At 47.0% G+C, this 22,500-nt stretch overlaps 1 protein-coding gene across 2 annotated transcripts in view; it reads right to left on the reverse strand.

Annotated features, from left to right (window-relative positions):
* The window catches only part of si:ch211-236d3.4 (protein FAM107B), a 48,474-nt gene that overhangs the window by 20,022 nt on the left and 5,952 nt on the right, over positions 1 to 22,500 (reverse strand). The window contains exon 2 of one of the 2 annotated variants that reach the window (XM_063214913.1): positions 11,845 to 11,911. In XM_063214913.1, coding sequence (XP_063070983.1) covers positions 11,845 to 11,911 — 67 coding nt within the window. Of the gene's footprint in view, positions 1 to 9,671; positions 9,992 to 11,844; positions 11,912 to 22,500 lie in introns of those variants that run through there. The other variant, XM_063214912.1, reaches the window with a different exon arrangement.

A 22,500-nucleotide genomic window follows, 5' to 3' on the forward strand; every position in this document is an offset into this window, starting at 1 on the left:
TTATGAGCCCAGGGTTGGACTGGGGGAGAAATAGGACCCAGGCACATTTGGCTTAAAGGGGCCCCTCATAATTAGCGGCGCAGAACTGACTACATAAACACTTGCAATGCAATGCAATGTCATATATGAGTAGGATGTACTAACAGCTGTCGTAGTTTGGTGTGTGGCTTTACTGGCGTTTGTATCTTGTGTTTTTTCATGCCAAGTACCATGAACAGGAATGAGGGGGCATATATGCTCTCACACACCTGGACCACCATCCTAAGAGAGGACAACTCTAACAGCAGGAGGTGTGACCAACCTGTCATTATTGGCAGGGAGGTCACACCTCCACAACAACATCAGCTGTTTTTAAAGCAAGTCACTCATCAACATCACAGTGACCCTCTGATGAAGACGGAAGTAACACCGTCGAAACATGTCAGGTAAAAGATAAAAACTTTTACATGTCTTAAGGCAAAAGAAAACCCTAAGTGTTTTAGTTAAACAGTTAGACATAATGAACTTAATACATATGAGAACCGACTACATTTTTTTTTTTTTTTATGTTTTGCATTTCTGAAAATAGGGGCCCAGGAGGGTGCGGGGCCCACCGAGCAATGCCCGCTATGCCAGACGGCCAGTCCAGCCCTGCCTGGGCCCTCCTCTCAAAACCTTAAGGCTCTGCTAAACGTTTCTCCTCAGGGGTACATTTCTGGAAGCGCAGTTGCTAACTATGTTAGCTACTTTGTTGGTTGCAATGCAATTTCCCATTGGCAACTACCGAAGTTGCTAACTGCTAACAACTACGCATTCCAGAAATGCACCCCTGATTTGGTACCTGTCTCTATTTGGTTCGGCTGTTTTGCAAGATAAGATATTAAATTGGCTGGAACGGAGCGGAATTCAAATGTTTGCGGAGGGGACTACGATCACAAATAGACTGCGCTGACTGTGAATAAGATCTGGACACGAGATACCGGAAAGATGCATTTGTTGTGATTCAGTTAAGCCCTAATAGGACGACCTGCAAGGCCATAATTAATCTTCAAAGACACTCTGGTTTATCACGCCGCAGACATTGCTGACCAGGAAGATCCCAGTGGAGCCATGTGTGCCCTGAGCAACACCCACACACACACCACACACACACACACACATGCTCGCTCACGAACACACACACACACACACACACACACACACACACACACACGCACACACACACACACATGCTCGCTCGCAAACACACACACAAACACACACACAAACACACACTCATGTACACAGTAACACAGTAACACACACACACACACACACACACACACACACACACACACACACACACACACACACACACACACACACACACACACACACACACACACACACACACACACACACACACACACACACACAAACATACAAACACACAACCTCAAATAATTACAGTATACTCTGCCAAAGGGCAAAACGCAGGTTACAGACGAACGTTTGTCTGAAAGCAGTGTGTGTGTGTGTGTGTGTGTGTGTGTGTGTGTGTGTGTGTGTGTGTGTGTGTGTGTGTGTGTGTGTGTGTGTGTGTGTGTGTGTGTGTGTGTGTGTGTACACCTGTATGTGTGTTTCTGTGGGTCTGTGTGCTGAGCAATAAGTCAAGCTGTGAATGGAGGCTGAATAGAATGGACAGGACATTATGTTTTATAGGCACACACATACTGTTCATACTGTGTGTGCGTACTGTATGCGTATGCGTATGTGTGTGTGTGTGTGTGAGTGTGTGTGTGTGTGTGTGTGTGTGTGTGTGTGTGTGTGTGTGTGTGTGTGTGTGTGTGTGTGTGTGTGTGTGTGTGTGAGAGAGAGAGACAGATTGTGTGTGTGTGTGTGTGTGTGTGTGTGTGTGTGTGTGTGTGTGTGTGTGTGTGTGTGTGTGTGTGTGTGTGTGTGTGTGTGTGTGTGTGTGTGTGTGTGTGTGTGTGTGTGTGTGTGGAGGGGGGGTGTTTAAAGTGTGTATGAGCATGTGATACATGTTTTTGTATACTGTGTGTGCGTTTTTGGGCATGCCTGCATGTGTGTGTGTACTGTGATTGTCCATGTAGTATGTGTGTACGAGCCTGTGCCCGCATGTGTGTCTACTGACAGCACAATAGGTTTATACAAGTGAGAGAGCTCTTTTGTGAATGTATGTGATTATGTTTCTCCCCTCATCTTTGGCCCTGGCCAAGTTGCAGACACAGGATGTGGTGGGGGAACTCAGCCTCCCTTTGCCCGAGCAATTTATTATTACAACTCATCCAGGTACATTAGCCCAGCTCTAACACGTATTGATGGCATCCACCCTCGGGCAAGTGATCACAGGGCCGGTTCTAGTCAGTTTGGTGCCCTAGACGAGCACTACCCTTACCTCCTGTTCATGGGCAGTACATGTTCAGTAATAATTTGACTTTTGTACATTAATCAGTACACATAGTGTACATCTGATCCAGCACAGATCTATAATAATAATAATAATACTTTCGTTTTATATAGCGCCTTTCAAAACACCCAAGGACGCTTCACAGAGTGTTGTGTTGGAAAGTGTGAGTGTGTGCAACATCTAGCAACATTTACAAGGTGCAGAATGATCTTCTTTATTTATCGTTTTAAAGTGTCATGTTTTATTTTGCTTGACATTCTAATGCCATTGTGAGCAGGACATTTTGGGCATTACCGTGGTGCCCCCCAAGCAGTGGTGTAGTCTACGCAGAACGCGGGTATACGGAGTATACCCACTTCTAAATTTCAGGGATTTCAGTATACCCACTTAAAATTGATTGATCCATTATTTTGAATGGCACAAATATATACAGTATACCCACGTCAAAAAAATGCTTGAATATACAGTATACCCACCATAAAAAAGTAGACTACACCACTGTGTGGTGCCCCCCAAGACGTTTGGTGCCCTAGGCGACCGCCTATTCGACCTATGCGCAGCGCCGTCCCTGAGTGATCGGATCAGGCCAAGGCAGACACCGCCATGGCCCCTCACCGGGTCGGGACTCGGGAGGAGTGAAACCTGATACGTGCTTGACAAATGTTCATCTGCTGGGCCCGGCCAACCATCTATGTTGCCATTGATTTTGATATCAATGTCACGGATGCAGCCCTCGACCGCAAAGAGCTTTTGTGGGTCTGGCTCAGAAAGTTAATATCATCCATATCGAAATCAATTGATACGGCCCCTTGTGATGCCTTCTCACTATGGTTCCTCTTGACCTTCTAACGTCCTTGACTGTGTTGGTGCAAACATCTTTCTCTCTCCTCTCCCAGAGCTAAGGGGTTGTTCAAGGTGGGGCGGTAATGTATTGAATTGAATCTATTGAAAAATATAATACTGTACATATGGAGCTGTGTACATATGGTATAATGGGAGCATATACATTTTCAAAGTGACATTTGAAAGTGCTAAAAACAGCCAGGAACAGATGTTACCTCCAGCCAAGGTAATATAATGGTAAGTCCGTTTCAACAGAGGGTCTAAAATACAACTAACCGGTATGTAGTAATTAATACGTAGTATGTAGGGACCAAGTATTGGGGTGTTTTATTAAACTAACTTGACACTTGAATAAAGTTAAACTCTTCAACTGCAGTCTACAGTATGAAGCTTTTCTAATTGCCAAAAATGTATCCCAAGTGAATGCAATAATGGGTGGAATGATGTCATGTCTGCTCTGTTTACTAAATGGCATAACAAGCCCGCCCACACACACACACACACACACACACACACACACACACACACACACACACACACACACACACACACACACACACACACACACACGCATGGACACACACAGAGACACACGCAAGCATACACTCAAGCATGCACACACACACACACACACACACACACACACACACACACACACACACACACACACACACACACACACACACACACACACACACACACACACGCATGGACACACACAGAGACACACGCAAGCATACACTCAAGCATGCACACACACACACACACACACACACACACACACACACACACACACACACACACACACACACACACACACACACACACACACACACATGGACACACACAGAGACACACGCAAGCATACACTCAAGCATGCACACACACACACACACACACACACACACACACACACACACACACACACACACACACACACACACACACACACACACACACACACACACACACACACACACTCAAGCATGCACACACACACACACACACACACACACACACACACACACACACACACACACACACACACACACACACACACACAACCTTCTTGGCTCCCTCCCGGTATCCTCTGAGCAGTAATGGTTGCCATAGAGATGTCATCTTTAGTTGAGGATGCCCAGAGAGGCCGGCCTCCCATGGGGCTCCGAGTTAAAGAGGGGCTGGGGGTGTGTGTGTGTGTGTGTGTGTGTGTGTGTGTGTGTGTGTGTGTGTGTGTGTGTGTGTGTGTGTGTGTGTGTGTGTGTGTGTGCGTGTGCGTGCGCGTGTGCGTGTGCGTGTGCGTGTGTGTGTGTGTGTGTGTGTGTGTGTCTTTCAGAGTGTCATGCCAATGTTGCTGTGTGGTGGTGGTGGTGTGTGCGTGCGTGTGTGTGCGCACGTGTGTGTGCATGCTTCACAGAGAGAAAGAGAGAGAGATAAAAAGAGAGAGAGGGAGAGAATGCGAGAGAGAGAGAGAGAGCATGCAACGTCCGTATGTGCGTGTGTGGGTGCGTTAGCGCGTGCATGTGTGCAATGGGGCGGGCGTGTGTGTTTGTGTGTGTGTGTCTGTGTAACGCACAGTGACAGTGGTGGTGATGTGTTGTAGGGAGCGTGGTGGTGGTGGTGGTGGTGGTGGTGGTGGAGTTGGAGAGAGGGGAAGGGTAGCAGAGCTGTGTGTGTGTGTGTGTGTGTGTGTGTGTGTGTGTGTGAGGGGAAGGGCAGCAGAGCTGTGTGTGTGTGTGTGTGTGTGTGTGTGTGTGTGTGTGTGTGTGTGTGTGTGTGTGTGTGTGTGTGTGTGTGTGTGTGTGTGTGTGTGTGTGTGTGTGTGTGTGTGTGTGTGTGTGTGTGTGTGAGGGGAAGGGTAGCAGAGCTGTTTCCCATAATAGTCCCACAGGACTGGCGCCCACATCTCCATGCAGGCAGCTCAGTCTCCTGCCCAGGCCAGGCCAGGTCTTTATCATGCAAAAGCAGCAATCAGCACCTCTAAAAAGACCGCTGTGCTGCTTACCAAGTCCACGCTGACAGCCATGAAAAAGGGGGAAACATAAATTTCAATGGGGTGGGTGAGGCTCTGTCCTCCAGACTGCTGCAGGGTTTATGAGCTGGGATTTCTTTTTATTTTGTCTCTGCTTCATACGCTGCACTGCCCGACAATTTCAAAACGCAGTAACTCAGCTTACTGGCAAACTGAGAAAAAGGCTTTAAAGTTTCCTCTTTGGCCGGGCAACTGTTGGAGGTAAAGTGTTTTCTGTCTATTTTATGGTGGAAATGTATGCACAAAAACAAACAAACAAAACAACCCCAACATTCCAATGACTTTTTACCTGAAAAATTAAGTTACTGCGTTCTGTTGTGGTATTACTGTCTCCTCCCAAACCACTGCTTCACTGACAAGAGCAGTAACTATGTCTTACTGCATTTTTGACTTGTAAGACGTAACCTCCTAAACAAAAACAAAAAACGTAGTAATATCCGTTTCTGTTGTTTGGACCAAATTTATTTTGACACAAGAGAAAATAGTAATTTTAAAGCCCATGTCCGCTCTAAACTCAACTTCGACCATTTTCGAGTTACTGTGTCCTGAAATTGTATGGCGCTGCAGGCTTGGGGAAGGTGGGTAAATAAGTGAGCTATGTACAGAACATTTGGTCCATATAGACTGTGTGTGTGTGTCTCGATGTGTGTGTGTGTGTGTGTGTGTGTGTGTGTGTGTGTGTGTGTGTGTGTGTGTGTGTGTGTGTGTGTGTGTGTGTGTGTGTGTGTGTGTGTGTGTGTGTGTGTGTGTGTGTGTGTGTGTGTGTGCGTGTGTGTGCGTGCGTGTATTTTTGTCTGTGTTTGTTATGGGTGTGGGATGCGTACGTACTGTATACATGTGCATGAGTATGCTCGCACATATTCATACATACGTGTGTGTGTGTGTGTGTGTGTGTGTGTGTGTGTGTGTGTGTGTGTGTGTGTGTGTGTGTGTGTGTGTGTGTGTGTGTGTGTGTGTGTGTGTGTGTGTGTGTGTGTGTGTGTGTGTGTGTGATAGTGAAAGCCCAGCTGGAAGACTCCAACTCCCATTGTCATTGTGACATAACACTCCACTGCACACAAGTGTGCACTGCACACAAAAAATGCATTTATGCCTCACCTGTGAAAGGGGGCTGCCCCCAATGGCGCCCCAAGCAAGCAGTGCGGCGGGACGGAACCATGCTCAGGGTACCTCAGTCATGGAGGAGGATGGGGGAGAGCACTGGTTAATTACTCCCCTCATCAACCTGGCGGGTCGGGAGTTGAACAAGCAACCTTTGGGCTACAAGTCGTAACCGCTCAACCATGACTGCCGCCCATGACTGTGTGTGTGTGTGCGCGCGCATATATTTAGTACGTGTCTGTGTGTGTGCACATATATGTGCGTTTGCATATGATGACTGTGTGCAAGCGCTTGTGTGCATGTGTGTGTATTTGTGTGTGTTTATTGCATGTGTGTGTGTATGTGAGTGTTTGTCTACATGTGTCTGTACCGTAGCCTATATGGTCGTGTGTATAAAAACCACGCGACCAGATACCTACTTTCGTTCCCAGTGCAATAAACTCCCTGATAACTGTTCAAACATGATCGACACACATAGTAGGGCCACCGATGTGCTGCATGCTCACCCCTGCCTTATTCACCCTGATTCTGTCCATGGCCTCCAGCCAGCGTTGCCAGATTGGGCGGTTACCCGCCAAATTGGGCTACTTGGGATGGCCGTCTGCGGGTAAAAAACGGGACAAATTGGCCATTTGCCTTTTTTTTCTGCAGTTTTCGGCCCATAGAGATCAATGCAATTTGTTGAAATTGAGCGGAATTTAGCACATTTTGGCGGTTTTTGAGAACCTTTTGGGCGGGATTTGATCAGACACATCTGGCAACACTGCCTCCAGCTATCCCCTCGCCTGCATGGCCAGCACCTCGCCGGCACACCAGCCACCAGCGTAATAACGTGAACAAACATGTCAGGAACGGATTGTACAACATCCACCGGCTGCACCTCATCAGTTGTTTGCCCAGCCAGAGGTGAAACGTGTCAAAGTTCACCCCTTCACCACCACACCACACCACCGCTGAGTTCCGTCTTTCAGTGCAAGGCTTTTGATTGTGTGTGTGTGTGTTTGTGTGTGTGTGTGTCTGTGTGTGTGTGCGTGTGTGTGTGTGTGTGTGTGTGTGTGTGTGTGTGTGTGTGTGTGTGTGTGTGTGTGTGTGTGTGTGTGTGTAGTGTGTGTGTGTGAGTGTGTGTGTGTGTGTGTGTGTGTGTGTGTGTGTGTGTTGTGTGTTGTGTGTGTGTGTGTGTGTGTTGTGTGTGTGTGTGTGTGTGTGTGTGTGTGTGTGTGTGTGTGTGTGTGTGTGTGTGTGTGTGTGTGTGTGTGTGTGTGTGTGTGTGTGTGTGCGTGTGCATGCGTGCGTGCATGTGTCTCTGTGTTATGACCCTCTGTAATGAAAAAGCTACTTTTTGATTGGTGGCAAGACATGCATTAACATGGTAATGGTTATTTTTTGTCAAAAAATGTGTATCTATAAGGGGAAAAAATCTACATAGCGGAAACACATCTCATGTGTGCTGGCGAAATGGTTTAGCATCAACTTGATGGCGCAAACTTTCTTAGGCAGTGACTGAAACTGTTCAATACATGCCTCAGAGGATGTTAACACTTACTTCACTATCATCGATATTATATGATGTAATAATGCCATCGCCTTTTTGCTGAGAAAATAAAATACAGTATATAGTGTAAGAGCAGCTAAAAGACACGTAGACTGGATTTAAGAGATGAAAGCCCATTGCTCTCCTTTATCGACTTCAAGTTCAGACCTAAATGGCCTTTTCACGTTTCCGTGGAGATCATTCAAATGCCCGCATGCAGGCCACAAAGCTGTCGAAGGTGCTTGAGTGGGTAATGTTTCTCTCTCTCTCTCTCTCTCTCTCTCTCTCTCTCTCTCTCTCTCTATCTCTCTCTCTTTCTGTTCTGTAGTTCACTCTTTTCCACTTTGCCTGTTCATTATTTGCAACATCCAAGGGCTTTTACCGGTGAATCAGTGATCCGATTTATGGCAAAACATCTATGACATGGGACTCAGCTGTATGGGTGAGAACCACGATAGGGCCTAAGCTGGGTCCTAACAGCTGTCCTCTCCATGGGTGGTGCACGCACACATGCTCCCTTTTTTTCCCCACCCGGTCACATCCTCATTCGCAACAACCAGGTCATCTCCATATTGCTGACGCAAGCACCACCTTTCATGGAGCACAGAAAATTTCACAGTGTTAATTCTGCACTCAAGAGAGTCAAAATGGACACTTTTAGTGTCGATCTATCCTACCCTAACAGACAGAGAAAGGGCACAGGCACACAGAGCCACCCCTTATCAAGACACTCGTTTGCATGGAACACAACCATGGTGGTGGGCGCAGCAAGCCACAGCATGCCCACCTCCACAGCACCCAATGCACAGACCCGTCCCTGGCTGGATCCTCCTGTCCTGATCTGGTCAACCCACCCTTCGCAAAGACGCTCTCTTTGCCTGAGAGAGCAAAGCAAACAGTTTCAACCCTGTGTTTGCACTGTGACAAGTGCAAGTTAGTGTAAGCACAGTACAATGTCCATCCTCGGTCGAGCGTTGAGTCTGTGCCTATATGCTCAGCACAGATACACAAACATCCAGGCCATCACGACAGTCTGCCTGTCTTACCCTCAAATCCTTGTGTGACAGGCAACACAACTCTGACAGGAGAGCAGCCTTTTTTTGTGAAAAAGGGTGTACAAAAAGTGTAACACTCAATTCTGTAATCACAAAAGAAATATCCACAAATCAAATCGAAGCAACTTTCTGCAAACACAGGTTAACACATGTCACAAGTGTTTTCAAGAGACTATGTTCCAAGTTGCAAGAGTTCCGGCTTACAATGACAATGTGTTGCTATGACAAGATGCTAAAACAAGTGTTCCAGAATGTTATGTCAAAGTGTTGTCAAGATGCAATGACAAGTGTTCCAGAATGCTATGACAGTGGTTTCAAGACGCCATGGCAAGTCTTCCAGAATACTATGACAAAGTGTTTTCAAGATGCAATGAGAAGTGTTCCAGAATCATTAGAATGCTTTGACAATAGTTCCAAGATGCTAGGCTTCCAGAGTGTTTACAAGAAGAAATGACAAGTGTTCCAGACTTCTATGACAAACTGTTTTCAAGATGCTATGGCAAGTGGTCCAGAGTGCTATGCTGCAGTGTTTTCAAGATGCTATGAAACAGAATTCAGCAACTTATACACAGCTTACATTAAGTCTTCAGGAATGGACACTTGTCACAAGGTGTTTTCAAAATGCTATGACAAGTCTTCCAGACAGACGTCTATGACAAAAGGTCTCCAAGATGCCATGACAAGTACAGTAAGCGGAGTAACACTGAAGGTTCCCCTTACCTGACTTGACCATCACGTCCCTGGGCCTGCCCGGCGGTCCCTCTGGGAACAGGTTGTGGTTTTGCGTGACTCTCTGAGCCATGTAGTTCTGAGTGTGTGTGAGTCTCTCTCTTTCTGTGTGTGTGTGGGTGTGTGTGTGCATGAGAGAAGAGCCGCGCGTGTGTGTGTGTGTGCGTGTGTGTATGTGTCCTATCGTCTGTGAAGTCGACTGTCAGAGCTAGGTCTCTGCACTGGGACTTTACATGGACTCTGTAGGGGCCGGCCAGAGGCTGTGGCGCAAACACTCCACTCCAGTCCACACATGCATACACACGCACACAGGCACGCACACACACACACACACACACACGCATGCACACTCTCACACACCCACTCACGCTAACACACCCACCACAAGCAGGCAGACACACATGCCTCCCGGCTCTCGCTAGTGTAAACAGTCACATGACCTTCTGGCACTCTACAGCCACGCCCCTTTCTCCCTCTCTCTCTCTTCTTACCCCTCCCTCCCTCCCTCTCTTAACTCCTGCTGCATGGCCTCTCTCTCTCTCTCTCTCTCTCTCTCTCTCTCTCTCTCTCTCTCTCTCTCTCTCTCTCTCTCTCTCTCTCTCTCTCTCTCTCTCTCTCTCTCAGCGCCTCTCTGTCTTGAGCGAACACACAGATTCACAGGGGTCTTTTGCAGTCGGGATTAGTGAAGTGCCTAAGCTCCCTCGTCTAAAGCTCCCGTACTAACCGTCTGTCAGCCCCAGTGTTTTTATATCAGCCATATAGAAGAGCAACTTCAACAACAGTAGTCAGCTTTTCACATGTGCCACAACCATCGACCCCCCCCCCCCCCATCCACCCCACACCCCACCCCTCTCCTCCTCCAACTCTGCCTCATGCTAGCAAAAATCCTTCTCGTGTTCCCTTCAAGGCGTGACATCACTGAGATGAGAGATTGAGACTTTATATCGATGATATTGCAGTGCATGTTTATTGCCTGAATGGTTTTCAGTTGCTGTTTTGAATAAGAATCAATTAGTATGCCAGCCACTATGCATTTTAGTGAGGAGGACTTCCTTCTTTCTGTCAATGTAATGTACAATGCACAATCTAAAAAAAATCAGGTGAATCAATAACGATAAAGCACCAGCCAAAAATGTCATGATTGTGAAAACAAATACATTTTTTATATGAAGTAGCATTCAAAGTATAAGCAACTTGAATCACATGGATATACGTGTGTCATAGGATGAGAGGGTTCTCTAATCTGTATTTTATATACTCAGATTCATAATCGCATAGATCTCATAATTCACAGTGGGTGGCATGTTACACAACGCGCTCAACCTGCTGTACACGCACCAGCCTTTGCCGGGGGCAGGATATGACTGTTATTCTTTAACACTGAACTGTAATCCATACCATCCCACACAAGGTGACAAGGGTTAACACTTAAAAAAAACAACACTTGCACCGTACAACTGTACACACACACAATGTGTAATGTTTGTGGTGGTGTGCCGCCTCTGCTAAACCCGTTTGTGACCCAGCAAAGCGTTTTTTTTAGCCGAGGAACATTTTGTTTATCCCTACGGTGTCCACCACGCCTTGCCCATTTTCACACCGATAATAATTCATGAGTTTTCCAGGCTAGGCCCGGATCCTGGGAGACCTTTTGTTAAGATTGCGACACATTACAAAAGATCTCTGCACCCTACCCGGGCCCTGGCCAGCACGTAACATCAGGGTAGGACTGAGTGAGGAATAGGGCCCGGGCACTTTTGGCTTAAAGCCCCCCCCCTCTCATAATTAGCGGCGCAGAACTGACCAACCGGTGGGTCCTGCACCCTCTTGGGGCCCTATTTTCAGAAATGTTTTTTTTTTTTAATTTAAGTGAAAATAGGGGCCCAAAAGGGTGCGGGGCCCACCGGGAAATGCCAGATGACCAGTCCAGCCCTGCGTAACATCAACATAACAGCACGTGATGGGAGACCATAAGTGCTCCAGTCCACACAGTGAGCTATGGTGAAGGCAGAACAGCAGGTCAATTACCCTGGTGAATGGAGCAAAAGGGGCTGGCAACACCATTGTGATTCACAGGAGCCTCTCTGTTGCTGCTCTGCTCTGCTCTGCTCTGCTCTGAAGCCGGGCTTTGTTCTGCCAGGTTGAAACATGAGACGCGTCTTACCTTTGCCATTCAGGTGTTTTCCGTTTTTCACACACTGCGGCTCGATACTGTAGGTCTTCTTCTTCTTCTGCAACGCGCCACGTCAGGGTTGTTTGGGGTTGGGGTTGGAGATGGTGGTGGTGCGCAGAGGGTGGAGAGAGAGAGAGAGAGAGAGAGAGAGAGAGAGAGAGAGAGAGAGATACAAAGAGAACGGGAGAAGGGGAAAAAAAACATACAGAACATTTTCAAAAGTCAGTGGATGTTATTTTTTTCAACATTCTTGTGTCTTGGTTATTTTCAGTGCTGTTGTGTTTTCTCTTACAAGATGTTTTAGACATTGGACAGGGAATAGCATCAATTTATGTTATGTAGAAAGAGGACGAAAACTACTTCTCCGTCCCCATGCCATCATAGGAGAGACAGGAAACAACACCAGATTAAAGAAGAAGAAAAAAAGACTCAGACAGAACCAATCTTCCATCTCATCCCCACCATTAATGGCGAGGTTACCATGCACGTCTTCTAACCCTCCTCCTCCTCCTCCTCCTCCTCCTCCTCCGAGACCATAGAGCCCCTCGTCCCTTCTCCTCCACCTCTCTCTTCCTCCAGCCCCAGTGCTGAAAACAGGCACTTCACAGGGGCTGAGGCAAATCCCAGGCAGCCCCCTTTGAGATGTACTCACGGCTGACTGAAAGGATATTGTGTTGTCGTGTATACGGTTGCTAGGAGAGGCCTTCTCAGGCTTGATGCGGGCTGCGACAAGGCCCTCACTGTCCCACTCTCTCTCCCTCCCTCCCTTCAGCATTACTAATGGCTGTGTGGGGTGACAGTGGGTGTATGGGCTGGATGGGAGGGTGTACAAGGGTTAGTATGGGGAGGATGGGGGAGGATGGGGGATGGAGGGGGGGGGGGTTGGGTGTATGGGGGTGGTGGGGGTATTCCAGTTAATCCACTGCTGAGACATGAGGTGAATTCTGTTTTTCGGACGTGGGTGGAGGATGTGGGGTGGAGACAGTGTGCGACGAGGGGAAAGAGTTTGTTATGAGGGCAGTGGAAGAGAGAGGGCATGAGACGAGGCTGGTTGAATGATGAATGATGAATGATGGGCTCTTTTTCTCCGTTTTCCTCCACACACACTGAGGTTTGAGTGTGTCATAAGAGTGTCAGTACTGTGTGTGCGTGCGTTCCTGTGTGTGTGTGTCTGTCTGTGTCTACGTGAAATGCGGGCGTGTCTGTACAGAGAGTGATACAGAGAGAGAGAGAGAGAGAGCACCAGGGGAGTGTAGTTTAGTAGACAGCTTGTGCCAGGAAATACACCCATCCCCAAAAAAAGCTGTTGTAAATCTGCAATTAGCGAGAACATGAATAATGCATGACATCAGTTGGAAAAGTGCACGACTCGCCCGACATCTCCACACTGTCACACTGCACACTCCCATTCCAGAGGGGTATGAGCGGACGGGAATCTGCAGGAATAATCCGCCCGGTCCCCGTTTGTCATAGCCTCACATTTCAAAAAGGAAAACGAATTAGTGTGTCGCCAATTTCCCCAACACAAGCCCGTGTTTCCACGCCCAATTGGATATACGATGGCGCTAAGCTGCATCATAATCACAGGGGCCTCATTCGGGAGAAATCAGACACAAAGTCTCTTACGCTAATGACAATGGAGTCGAGTTGAAAATGGGCTTAGTTGGAATAAGAGTCTATCCGCATTTAGACTTTCGTTCTGCAACATTTCAGTTTGCATGCATTAATATGAAACAATGGCTGTGTGAGAGGGTGTCTCCCAAGAGTAGTATATGATTAGGAATTGTTTACTTATTTTCATGATAAGAGCTTGCAATAGTGCAATAATAATACGGGTATTGTTATTATACTCTTTCGGCATGTAATATTATCACAGCAAAACACACACAATGGATACATTAATGAATTAATGGTAACCAATCATTCATTTCACACTGTTTAACTTTTTTAAGACATCTCCATCATAATGTCAGTGAATAAGGAAGAATATTATCGAGCCAAACATTCTATTCTCCTGATGCTGTACTAGCGTGGGACATTTTTCCTACAGTGCCAAAAACAAGCTTAGTCTTAGTCTTATAACCTGTGATGGGCAAACTGGGTTCATAAGTTACAATCCAGTGCCACATATTCCAAATGACCTGGTTTTACCTGTCCCAATTCAACCAAGTGATCACTCAACCAGGCAATCACCTAGTCGAACTGGACAGGTACAACCAGGTCATTTGGAATATGTGGCACTGGATTGGAAACTAATGAATCCAGGTTAGCCATCACCGGCCATAACCCATGTGCTCTGGTGGACAGTGTTGCCAGATTGGGCAGTTACTCGCCCAATTGGGCTACTTGGGATGTCCGTGTGCAGGTAAAAACAGGAAAAACGGCCATTTGGCGTTTTTTTCTGCAGTTTTGTGCCCATAGAAATTAATGCAATTTGTTGAAATTGGGCGGAATTTAGCACATATTGGCGTTTTTTGAGAACCTTTTGGGCGGGATTTGGTCTGAAACATCTGGCAACACTGCTGGTGGACCAGATGGAACCTCTCTGACTTCCCGCTATGCTCCTGTCCCCTGTATCTTGGGGTCAGGGCACGACATTACTCTCCCTGCTTATCCAGACGCTTTACTCCTCGACAACACTTAGTGTCCAGTTACTAGCCGTGGATATCGGACCTTCTCAGAACTGGACTGGCCCCTTGTTTTTGACTTCCCTTCATATTTTATTTATTAAACTGCATTCTCGGGGGAGAGAGAGAGAGAGAGAGAGAGAGAGAGAGAGAGAGAGAGAGGGAAAAAGGCAGGATTATAAATTATAGGCAAAGAGAAAGAAAGACAGAGAGGGAGAGATAGATTAACCTGCACTGAGAAAGTGAGAGAGACAGAGACAGAGACAGAGAGAAATAAAGAAAAAAGGCAGGGAGATAGAAAGAGAGGTGTAGATAGATTAACCTGAACTGAGAGAGCACAAGAGAGAGAGAGAGAGAGAGAGAGAGAGAGAGAGAGAGAGAGAGAGAGAGAGAGAGAGAGAGAGAGGGAGGCAGACAGACAGACAGACAGACAGAAAAAAAGAGGCAGACAGAGAAAGAGAGAGAGAGAGACAGACAGACAGACAGACAGACAGATAGACAGACAGATAGACAGACAGAAAAGAGAGGCAGACAGAGAAAGAGAGAGAGAGAGAGACAGACAGGCAGATAGACAGACAGAAAAGAGAGGCAGACAGAGAAAGAGAGAGAGAGAGAGACAGACAGGCAGATAGACAGACGGATAGACAGACAGAAAAGAGGCAGACAGAGAAGGGTAGGGAAGGAGGGATGGTGTATCCTCATGCACTCCCACACAGGCAGTCGGGCTCTGTGACCCTAATAAGTTGCGGACAAAAAGGTTTCTTATAGATTTCTGCACTGGTGCACCACTCCTGTTTCAGGATGTGAGCGGCTCCGGTTACCTAGACGACACAAAACTATTAGCCGGGGCCTTTGAGAGCGGGCCAATTACTGTATATCCAGGCCAGTGTTGCCAGATGTGTCTGACCAAAACCCGCCTAAAAGCTTCTCAAAAACCGCCAAAATGCGTTAATTCAACAAATTACATTGACTTCTATGGGCCCAAAATGACTGAAAAAAAAAACGCCAAATGACACTTTTTTCTGATTTTTACCCGCAGACACTCATCCCAAGTAGCCCAATTGGGCGGGCACCCGCCCAATCTGGCAACATTGATCCAGGCCCCGCCTGCAGCCAACCACACAGAGACTTGGCTCTTGCAGTCTTACAAAAAGTCGATTCTGAATTGCTACATGGAATTCAATATGTAAAATTGGCTAAAAACCATTGAAAATATCGCAAAAATAAATCTGGCCTATGTTCTATCTCTCGCTCTCTCTCTGTCTCTCTCTCTCTCTCTCTCTCTCTCTCTCTCTCTCTCTCTCTCTCTCTCTCTCTCTCCCTCTCTCTCTCTTTCTGTTTCTCTGTCTCTGTCTCTGTAGGTGTTTGAGAGTGTTAGTGTGCATGTATGTGTGCGTGCGTGCATGTGTGTGTGCGTGTGTGCGTGTGTGTGTGTGTGTGTGTGTGTGTGTGTGTGTGTGTGTGTGTGCATGTATGTGTGCGTGCGTGCATGTGTGTGTGCGTGTGTGCGTGTGTGTACTGTATGTTTGTGTGTGTGCATGTTTGTGTTAAAGCAGACCATCATAAGAGATGGCAGCCAGAGGGGGTTTGTTAAAAAGGCAACGTGTACAGTACACATGTTGACACTTTCTGCGAAGTCTGGCGTCCCCATGCTGTCATTATAGACTGTAATATCCGTGAGAGTCATTTAGAGGTCCCAGGAGGGCTGCTTTAACTGAGTGCTGCTGCAGACCCCTGATGGGATGAAAAAGGACGACAGGCCAGGGAGGGAGGGGGTGTTAGAACTAAGGAAATGTTGTGTGTGTGTGTGGTGTGTGTGTGTGTGTGTGTGTGTGTGTGTGTGTGTGTGTGTGTGTGTGTGTGTGTGTGTGTGTGTGTGTGTGTGTGTGTGTGTGTGTGTGGGTGGGTGTTAGAAGGAAATCAGGGCCGTAACCAGACGTTTTCAAATACTGAGGTCAAATACTGCGTACTGTACTGCATACTGTACATTTAGAATGCGTCAAACACTTCAGTCAAACTCTTCCGTTTGTTTTTATTAATCACTGCCTTGAGGATAAATGAGGGTGGTGTATACAGACTGAATTTATCATTGTTGATTATAAATCGATTTTCATTATAGATACATTTTACATTACTGAGAAATATACAGAGGACGTGACCTCTGTGTCCTCAATGGTAGTTACGGCTATGAAAAAAATGTTGTGTGTGTGTGTGTGTGTGTGTGTGTGTGTGTGTGTGTGTGTGTGTGTGTGTGTGTGTGTGTGTGTGTGTGTGTGTGTGTGTGTGTGTGTGTGTGTGTGTGTGTGTGTGTGTGTGTGTGTGTGTGTGTGTGTGTGTGTGTGTGTGTGTGTGTGTGTGTGTGTGGGGTGGGATTTGTTGGGCTGCTTCTGCCAGCAGCTCTTGGGGGTGTGGTGTGCCACTAAACACTCATCCTGGGACCTTGTGTACAACATGGCTGGCTGGCACGTACGTACACGGGACAGTAGGTTCCACTGACAGCTTTGGCCGAGCCCTGGACAAAGTTATCTGAAAAGGCCCCCCTCAGCCCAATAGATAGAATGTAATGAGGATCCAAGTTTGGGCCCCCTTTCTCTCTGGGCCCGGGACAACTGTCCCATCCGTGCCCTCACCCCCTGTTGGCACTCCAGCACCGGACAGCAGGGCCTCTGACAACAAGGCCACTGACAGGAGGGCCACTGACAAGTCATCTGAAAAGCCCTCCCAATCATTACATACAATGCAATGGGGACCCAATCCAGGGGCCCCTGTCTCGCTGGGCCTGGGACGACTGACCCCTTTGTCCTCCCCCTTTGCAGGTCACCCCAGTCAATACATACAATGCAATGGGGACCCAATTCTGGGTCCCCCCCCCTCTCTCTCGCTGGGCCTGGGACGACTGGCCCCTTTGTCCTCCCCCTTTGCAGGTCAGCCCCAGTGCCCGTGCTGGGTAGTCCCTAATGACGCTGCCTCTGTGGTGGCAGCAGGGCGGTTCAGGACTGACGCTGGCCACCAGATGCCCACTGCATCTGTGCCCTGCCTGCCTGGCACCGCAGATACTGTACAGTACCAGTGACCTGCCAGTGACAGAGCCCTACCATGCACACACACACACAAATACACATGCACATATGCAGACACACATATACGCAAACACACACATACGCAAACACACACACACACACACACACACACACACACACACACACACACACACACACACACACACACACACACACACACACACACACACACACACTTGGCACCACAGATAGGCCTACAGTACGAGTGACCTGCCAGTGACACAACCTTACCATGCACACACACACACATACACACACAAATACACATGCACACAAAGACACACACTCACACATGCACGCAAACACACACACATAAGCACGGATGCACACAGGCATGCACACGGACACGCACACACACACACGCACGCCACGCACGCATGCACTCACGCACACACACACACACACACACACACACACACACACACACACACACACACACACACACACACACACACACACACACACACACACACACACACACACACACACACACACATGCACAATTGCACGTACAGTGCATACACATGCACATACAGTACACAGCAGCAGCTCAACACAACCATCGCTAATCTTGGCAATAGATAATTATGCTTGATAATGATGAAAAAAGTCAAATACTTCCTCAAAAGCGGAACATGAAGCGCCGTCTGTAGCTGAGGTTTATGTTTAAAAGGTGACAGACTGCTGGAAAACTTGTTAACTACAATTTGTGCCCTCTCTGTCAGCATGTTCCATTGGAAGTGTGTGTGTGTGTGTGTGTGTACGTGCATGCATGCGTGTGTGTGTATGAGTGTTTTTGGAGGGGGGGAAGGGGTCAGAGGTTGTGTTGCTTATGTAACAAGTCAGTCTCGAGTTGTTTTTTCTTTTCTTTTTTTTCTTTTTTCCCCTTTCACTGTCTGGTTCTGAACTTTCATATATGCACATTGTGCTGCTGGGCAATGGCAGACCTTTTGATAACATATGCCATCAAAACACACACATATACACACGCGCACACACACGCACGCACGCACGCGCACACACACACACACACACACACACACACACACACACACACACACACACACACACACACACACACACACACACACACACACACACACACAGTTGTAGCTTTTTTCTCTGTCCTCTGCTCAGTTTCTCTGTTGTAGTCTATTTCAAGATTTTTTTGGTATGGTATTTTGTAGACAGCCCAAACTCTCAGACATTTCCATAAAGTTCCCTTGGTGTGCTGGTTAAGGCTGATCTCAATCTAGCTCTGCCACCTAGTGGAGCAGAGAGAGACAGTTAGAGAGTGAGTGAGTGAGTGTGTGTTTGTGTGTTTGTGTGTGCGTGTGTGTGTATGTGTGTGTGTTAGCCAGTCTGACAAAGAAGGTGGATTACGCAGGCATGATTGATTACAGCTAAAGATCAAAGTTCCATCTGTCAGACCCCGGGTAGATCTCATTAATTACGGATTGATTAGCTATCCGTTATAGCCATACCGCATAAAAGCCAGCCATGTATCTACCCAGCTCTGTTTTGGTTGCCTTATTCAGTCCAGGAGAAAAATCATTGGCGAGGAAGTAAGTGTATGTATGTCTGGATCAGTGATTTACATATTTCACATTAAAAAAATATTTGGAAAGATGTTCCGCCCATCCCCCATACTTCCAAATTACCCATAGATGGGTGAATCAGATAACACAAATCCCGCCAGTCCACACATTTCACTGATGGGAATCACAAATCAGTTCCTTTCATCGCTTGAAGTGTATGGATGGTTGGTTGAGTCCTCCACACAGTGACTAAAGCACTTCAATGGTTGTCTGGACTGCCTCATGGTACGCTGGCAGGCTGTCTTGTCTTTTTGAGGTAACAGGCAGGGCCTCTGACAGCTTTGGCTGGGCCCAGGACAAAATCATCTGAAAGGGCCCCCCACCCCCCACCCAATACATTCAATGTAATGAGGACCAAATAGGGGGCCCTGAAAACTCCCTGTGCCTGGGACGGCTGACCCCTTTGCCCCCCCCCCCCTGTCAACTTCCCTGGTAAGAGGAAATCAGATGTAAGGGAAGTGTGGGGGGCAGAGATCACAGCGATCACAGAGCACGGCCACAGGAATTTTTATGAGGACACCTCAGCAAGAGCGCCGTTCCCCAAAAAACACAAACACCATCTGCTGGCCTGGAGCTGCAGATGGGCGCCGTCACTCTAAGGTGTGTGCAGGAACACAGAGGGAGAGAGAGAGAGAGAGAGAGAGAGAGAGAGAGAGAGAGAGAGAGAGGGAGAGAGAGAGAGAGAGAGAGAGAGAGAGAGAGAGAGAGAGAGAGAAAGAGAGAGAGAGAGAGAGGGACTGGTTTTGCAAGTGATTTTGTAAGATCAACCGATCAGCACAATGCTCATGCACAAGGACATGTCTTACCGTAGACCTTTGTACACCTGCGCCATCTGAAATAAATCTACCCATCCATAGAGAACATTCTTATGTCAACTATGAGGCTTTTACAATGTCTTAGGCTTTGTCTATTTTTAGTTACACAGACAGAACACACTGTTACAGGCCATGAAAATGAACAAAAAAAACTAAAACAATAACATCCACCATGCATCACGTTTGTTTTAATTTAACACACTAAAGAAACAACAAAAGTTTTATCTGCCTTCATCCATCTTGCGTGTGTGTCTATTCTGTGTAAGAAAAAAACAAAAACAGGCAATTTCACCCCGGCAGGCATACTTAATGAAGTCCTCTCCATGACTTAATAAAGTTGGTGTCATCGGCGGTCAATTACCCCAGAAGGGAGACGAAACAAAGGATGAATTGTGCATGTAATTGTGGTGGTCTTGTTGCCTGTGTGTGTGCAGCCCTTTTCGCTGGACAGATAAGTCCCTTGTGTTGGAGACTGTAAACTCATTAGCGATGATGTTGTGATGAGGGGGGTAATTATCTGCAGAAGTCTCCCTCTCTTATGAGGCATTAGCATATCAAGCATATCCAGGGTAGGATTACGCTAGCTTTTCCAGGGGCCTGAAGCATGGGAAATTTACCAGCGAAAAACGGATTGTTTCTCTTTTTCTTTTTTTGTTTGTCTAGTTTATCCATTTTGCCGTTTGCTGTGTGCTGGGACAGATAATTATAGAACGTAATCATACTGGTCAATCATCTGTGTGTTTGCACCTCCATTTTCCATTGTCGTTTATTATAGACCCCATTCAATGAAATGAGTCCCCAGGAACCATTAGACAAGAATATCTTCAAATGAGGAGTCCAGTGGCCAAGGCACAGGATTCGAAATAAATCTGACGAATTCATCTGAAGACATAATAATATAATCTCTCTCTCTCTCTCTCTCTCTCTCTCTCTCTCTCTCTCTCTCTCTCTCTCTCTCTCTCTTTCTCTCTCTTCCCCCTGTATCTGACATACAGTGCATTTCCCAGTGGGGAGCCAGTCCGCAGGAGCCAATGCTGGGTTTTTTGTTTGTATTTTCTTTGAGAACAACCTACAATTTAGAGCGGGGTGCACAAAAATGCCCTGGTCTTTTTTTGTCTGAATTCAGCCTTGCAAACAAACATACGCACACGCACACTTGCAACCTCTCTCTCTCTCTCTCTCTCTCTCTCTCTCTCTCTCTCTCTCTCTCTCTCTCTCTCTCTCTCTCCTGTATTCTCTGCTTTTGTTGTGTATGTTGTGTATGCCCGCCTCCATGCCAGCAAGTCTGTCTGAGCAGGTGACTTGACTGACTTCAGCTGTGTGATCGCTTGCCAGTACTCCATCGCCTCTTTTCCACTGCCGGTTTTCTGGTAGGCGTACAGCTCGACACAGTGCGACTCAGCCGCCAGTTTTTGCATTACGATTGAGCTGAGTCGTGCCTATTCGAAAGCAAAAAGTGGCGGCCGAGTCACGCAGGATTCTGATCCAGGGACCAAGATTACCCTATAATCATCTGTCCATCTACAACATTATTGGAGAAGAAGATTTTGGAAAAAAAGGATTATTCTACATTGTCGGAAAATGCATAAATAACAATGCCAAAGATGATTTTACGTGTTAGGTCCAGAATCAGTTCAATAAAGACGCTTTTGCACACCTCTGTAGTTGGGCAGGTGCGTAGGATGTTATCCCAGCCGGGTTGTCAGTCAAGTGAAAAGAAATCCCGCACACTGTCCATTCCACCAACAAACTTTAATACAACGTTTCGGTCATCCGACATTCTTCAGGTAAAGTGTTAGGTCCAGGACATGCACAGACTTGAAGTGTGTGAATGTGTTTCTATTCACTCAGTTTCCACTTAATCCTGAACCTTTTCCACAGATGAGCGGTGACCTTTGACTCATAGGCCTATACGAGGCCCCACATATATGACTTACTTTAGGGGTGAACTCTTGCAAGCGCTTATGCATGTCTAAACTGTCTTCATATACAACCGTTCAGCTTGACAGAATGTAAAATACCTCAGTGGTTTCATTAGCATGCTTCTCTCAACCATGATAACACTGACTATCAATCTGACTGTATCAGACATTATTTACAATTTAGTCATTTGGCATTTAGCACTTGGCACATAACGTCTGCCTTGTTAAAGTCTTATGGCAACAGCGGGGGGGTTGTTGGAAGAAAGTTATGTCCTATTTGTGTTCGCAAGAATAAACACCGGCACAAATACAGGCTGCTGCAAATAGCACTTCACTGCGTGTTTCCGTCGAGCCCACCATCAGGTACAGTAGAACGGGAAGGGAGCAGAGCAAAGGTTTGAAACCCTACAGGGGGAACAGGTTTGCGCACCATCTGTGTTGTCTGCGCTACCTTTCAAGGATGAGGATGTGCATCTGGGAGCGAGCGAGCGAGCTGTCCCACTTCTCAGCTGTGTCTGTGCAGAGCTCACAGGAGGCGCCTTCCTCTCTGCGTACGTATATACAGACAGCCAGCAGCCACTCATGTGAGCAACTGAATTCTTTCC

Source organism: Engraulis encrasicolus, chromosome 14 (genome assembly GCF_034702125.1).
Source record: "Engraulis encrasicolus isolate BLACKSEA-1 chromosome 14, IST_EnEncr_1.0, whole genome shotgun sequence".
Lineage (NCBI taxonomy): Eukaryota > Metazoa > Chordata > Actinopteri > Clupeiformes > Engraulidae > Engraulis > Engraulis encrasicolus.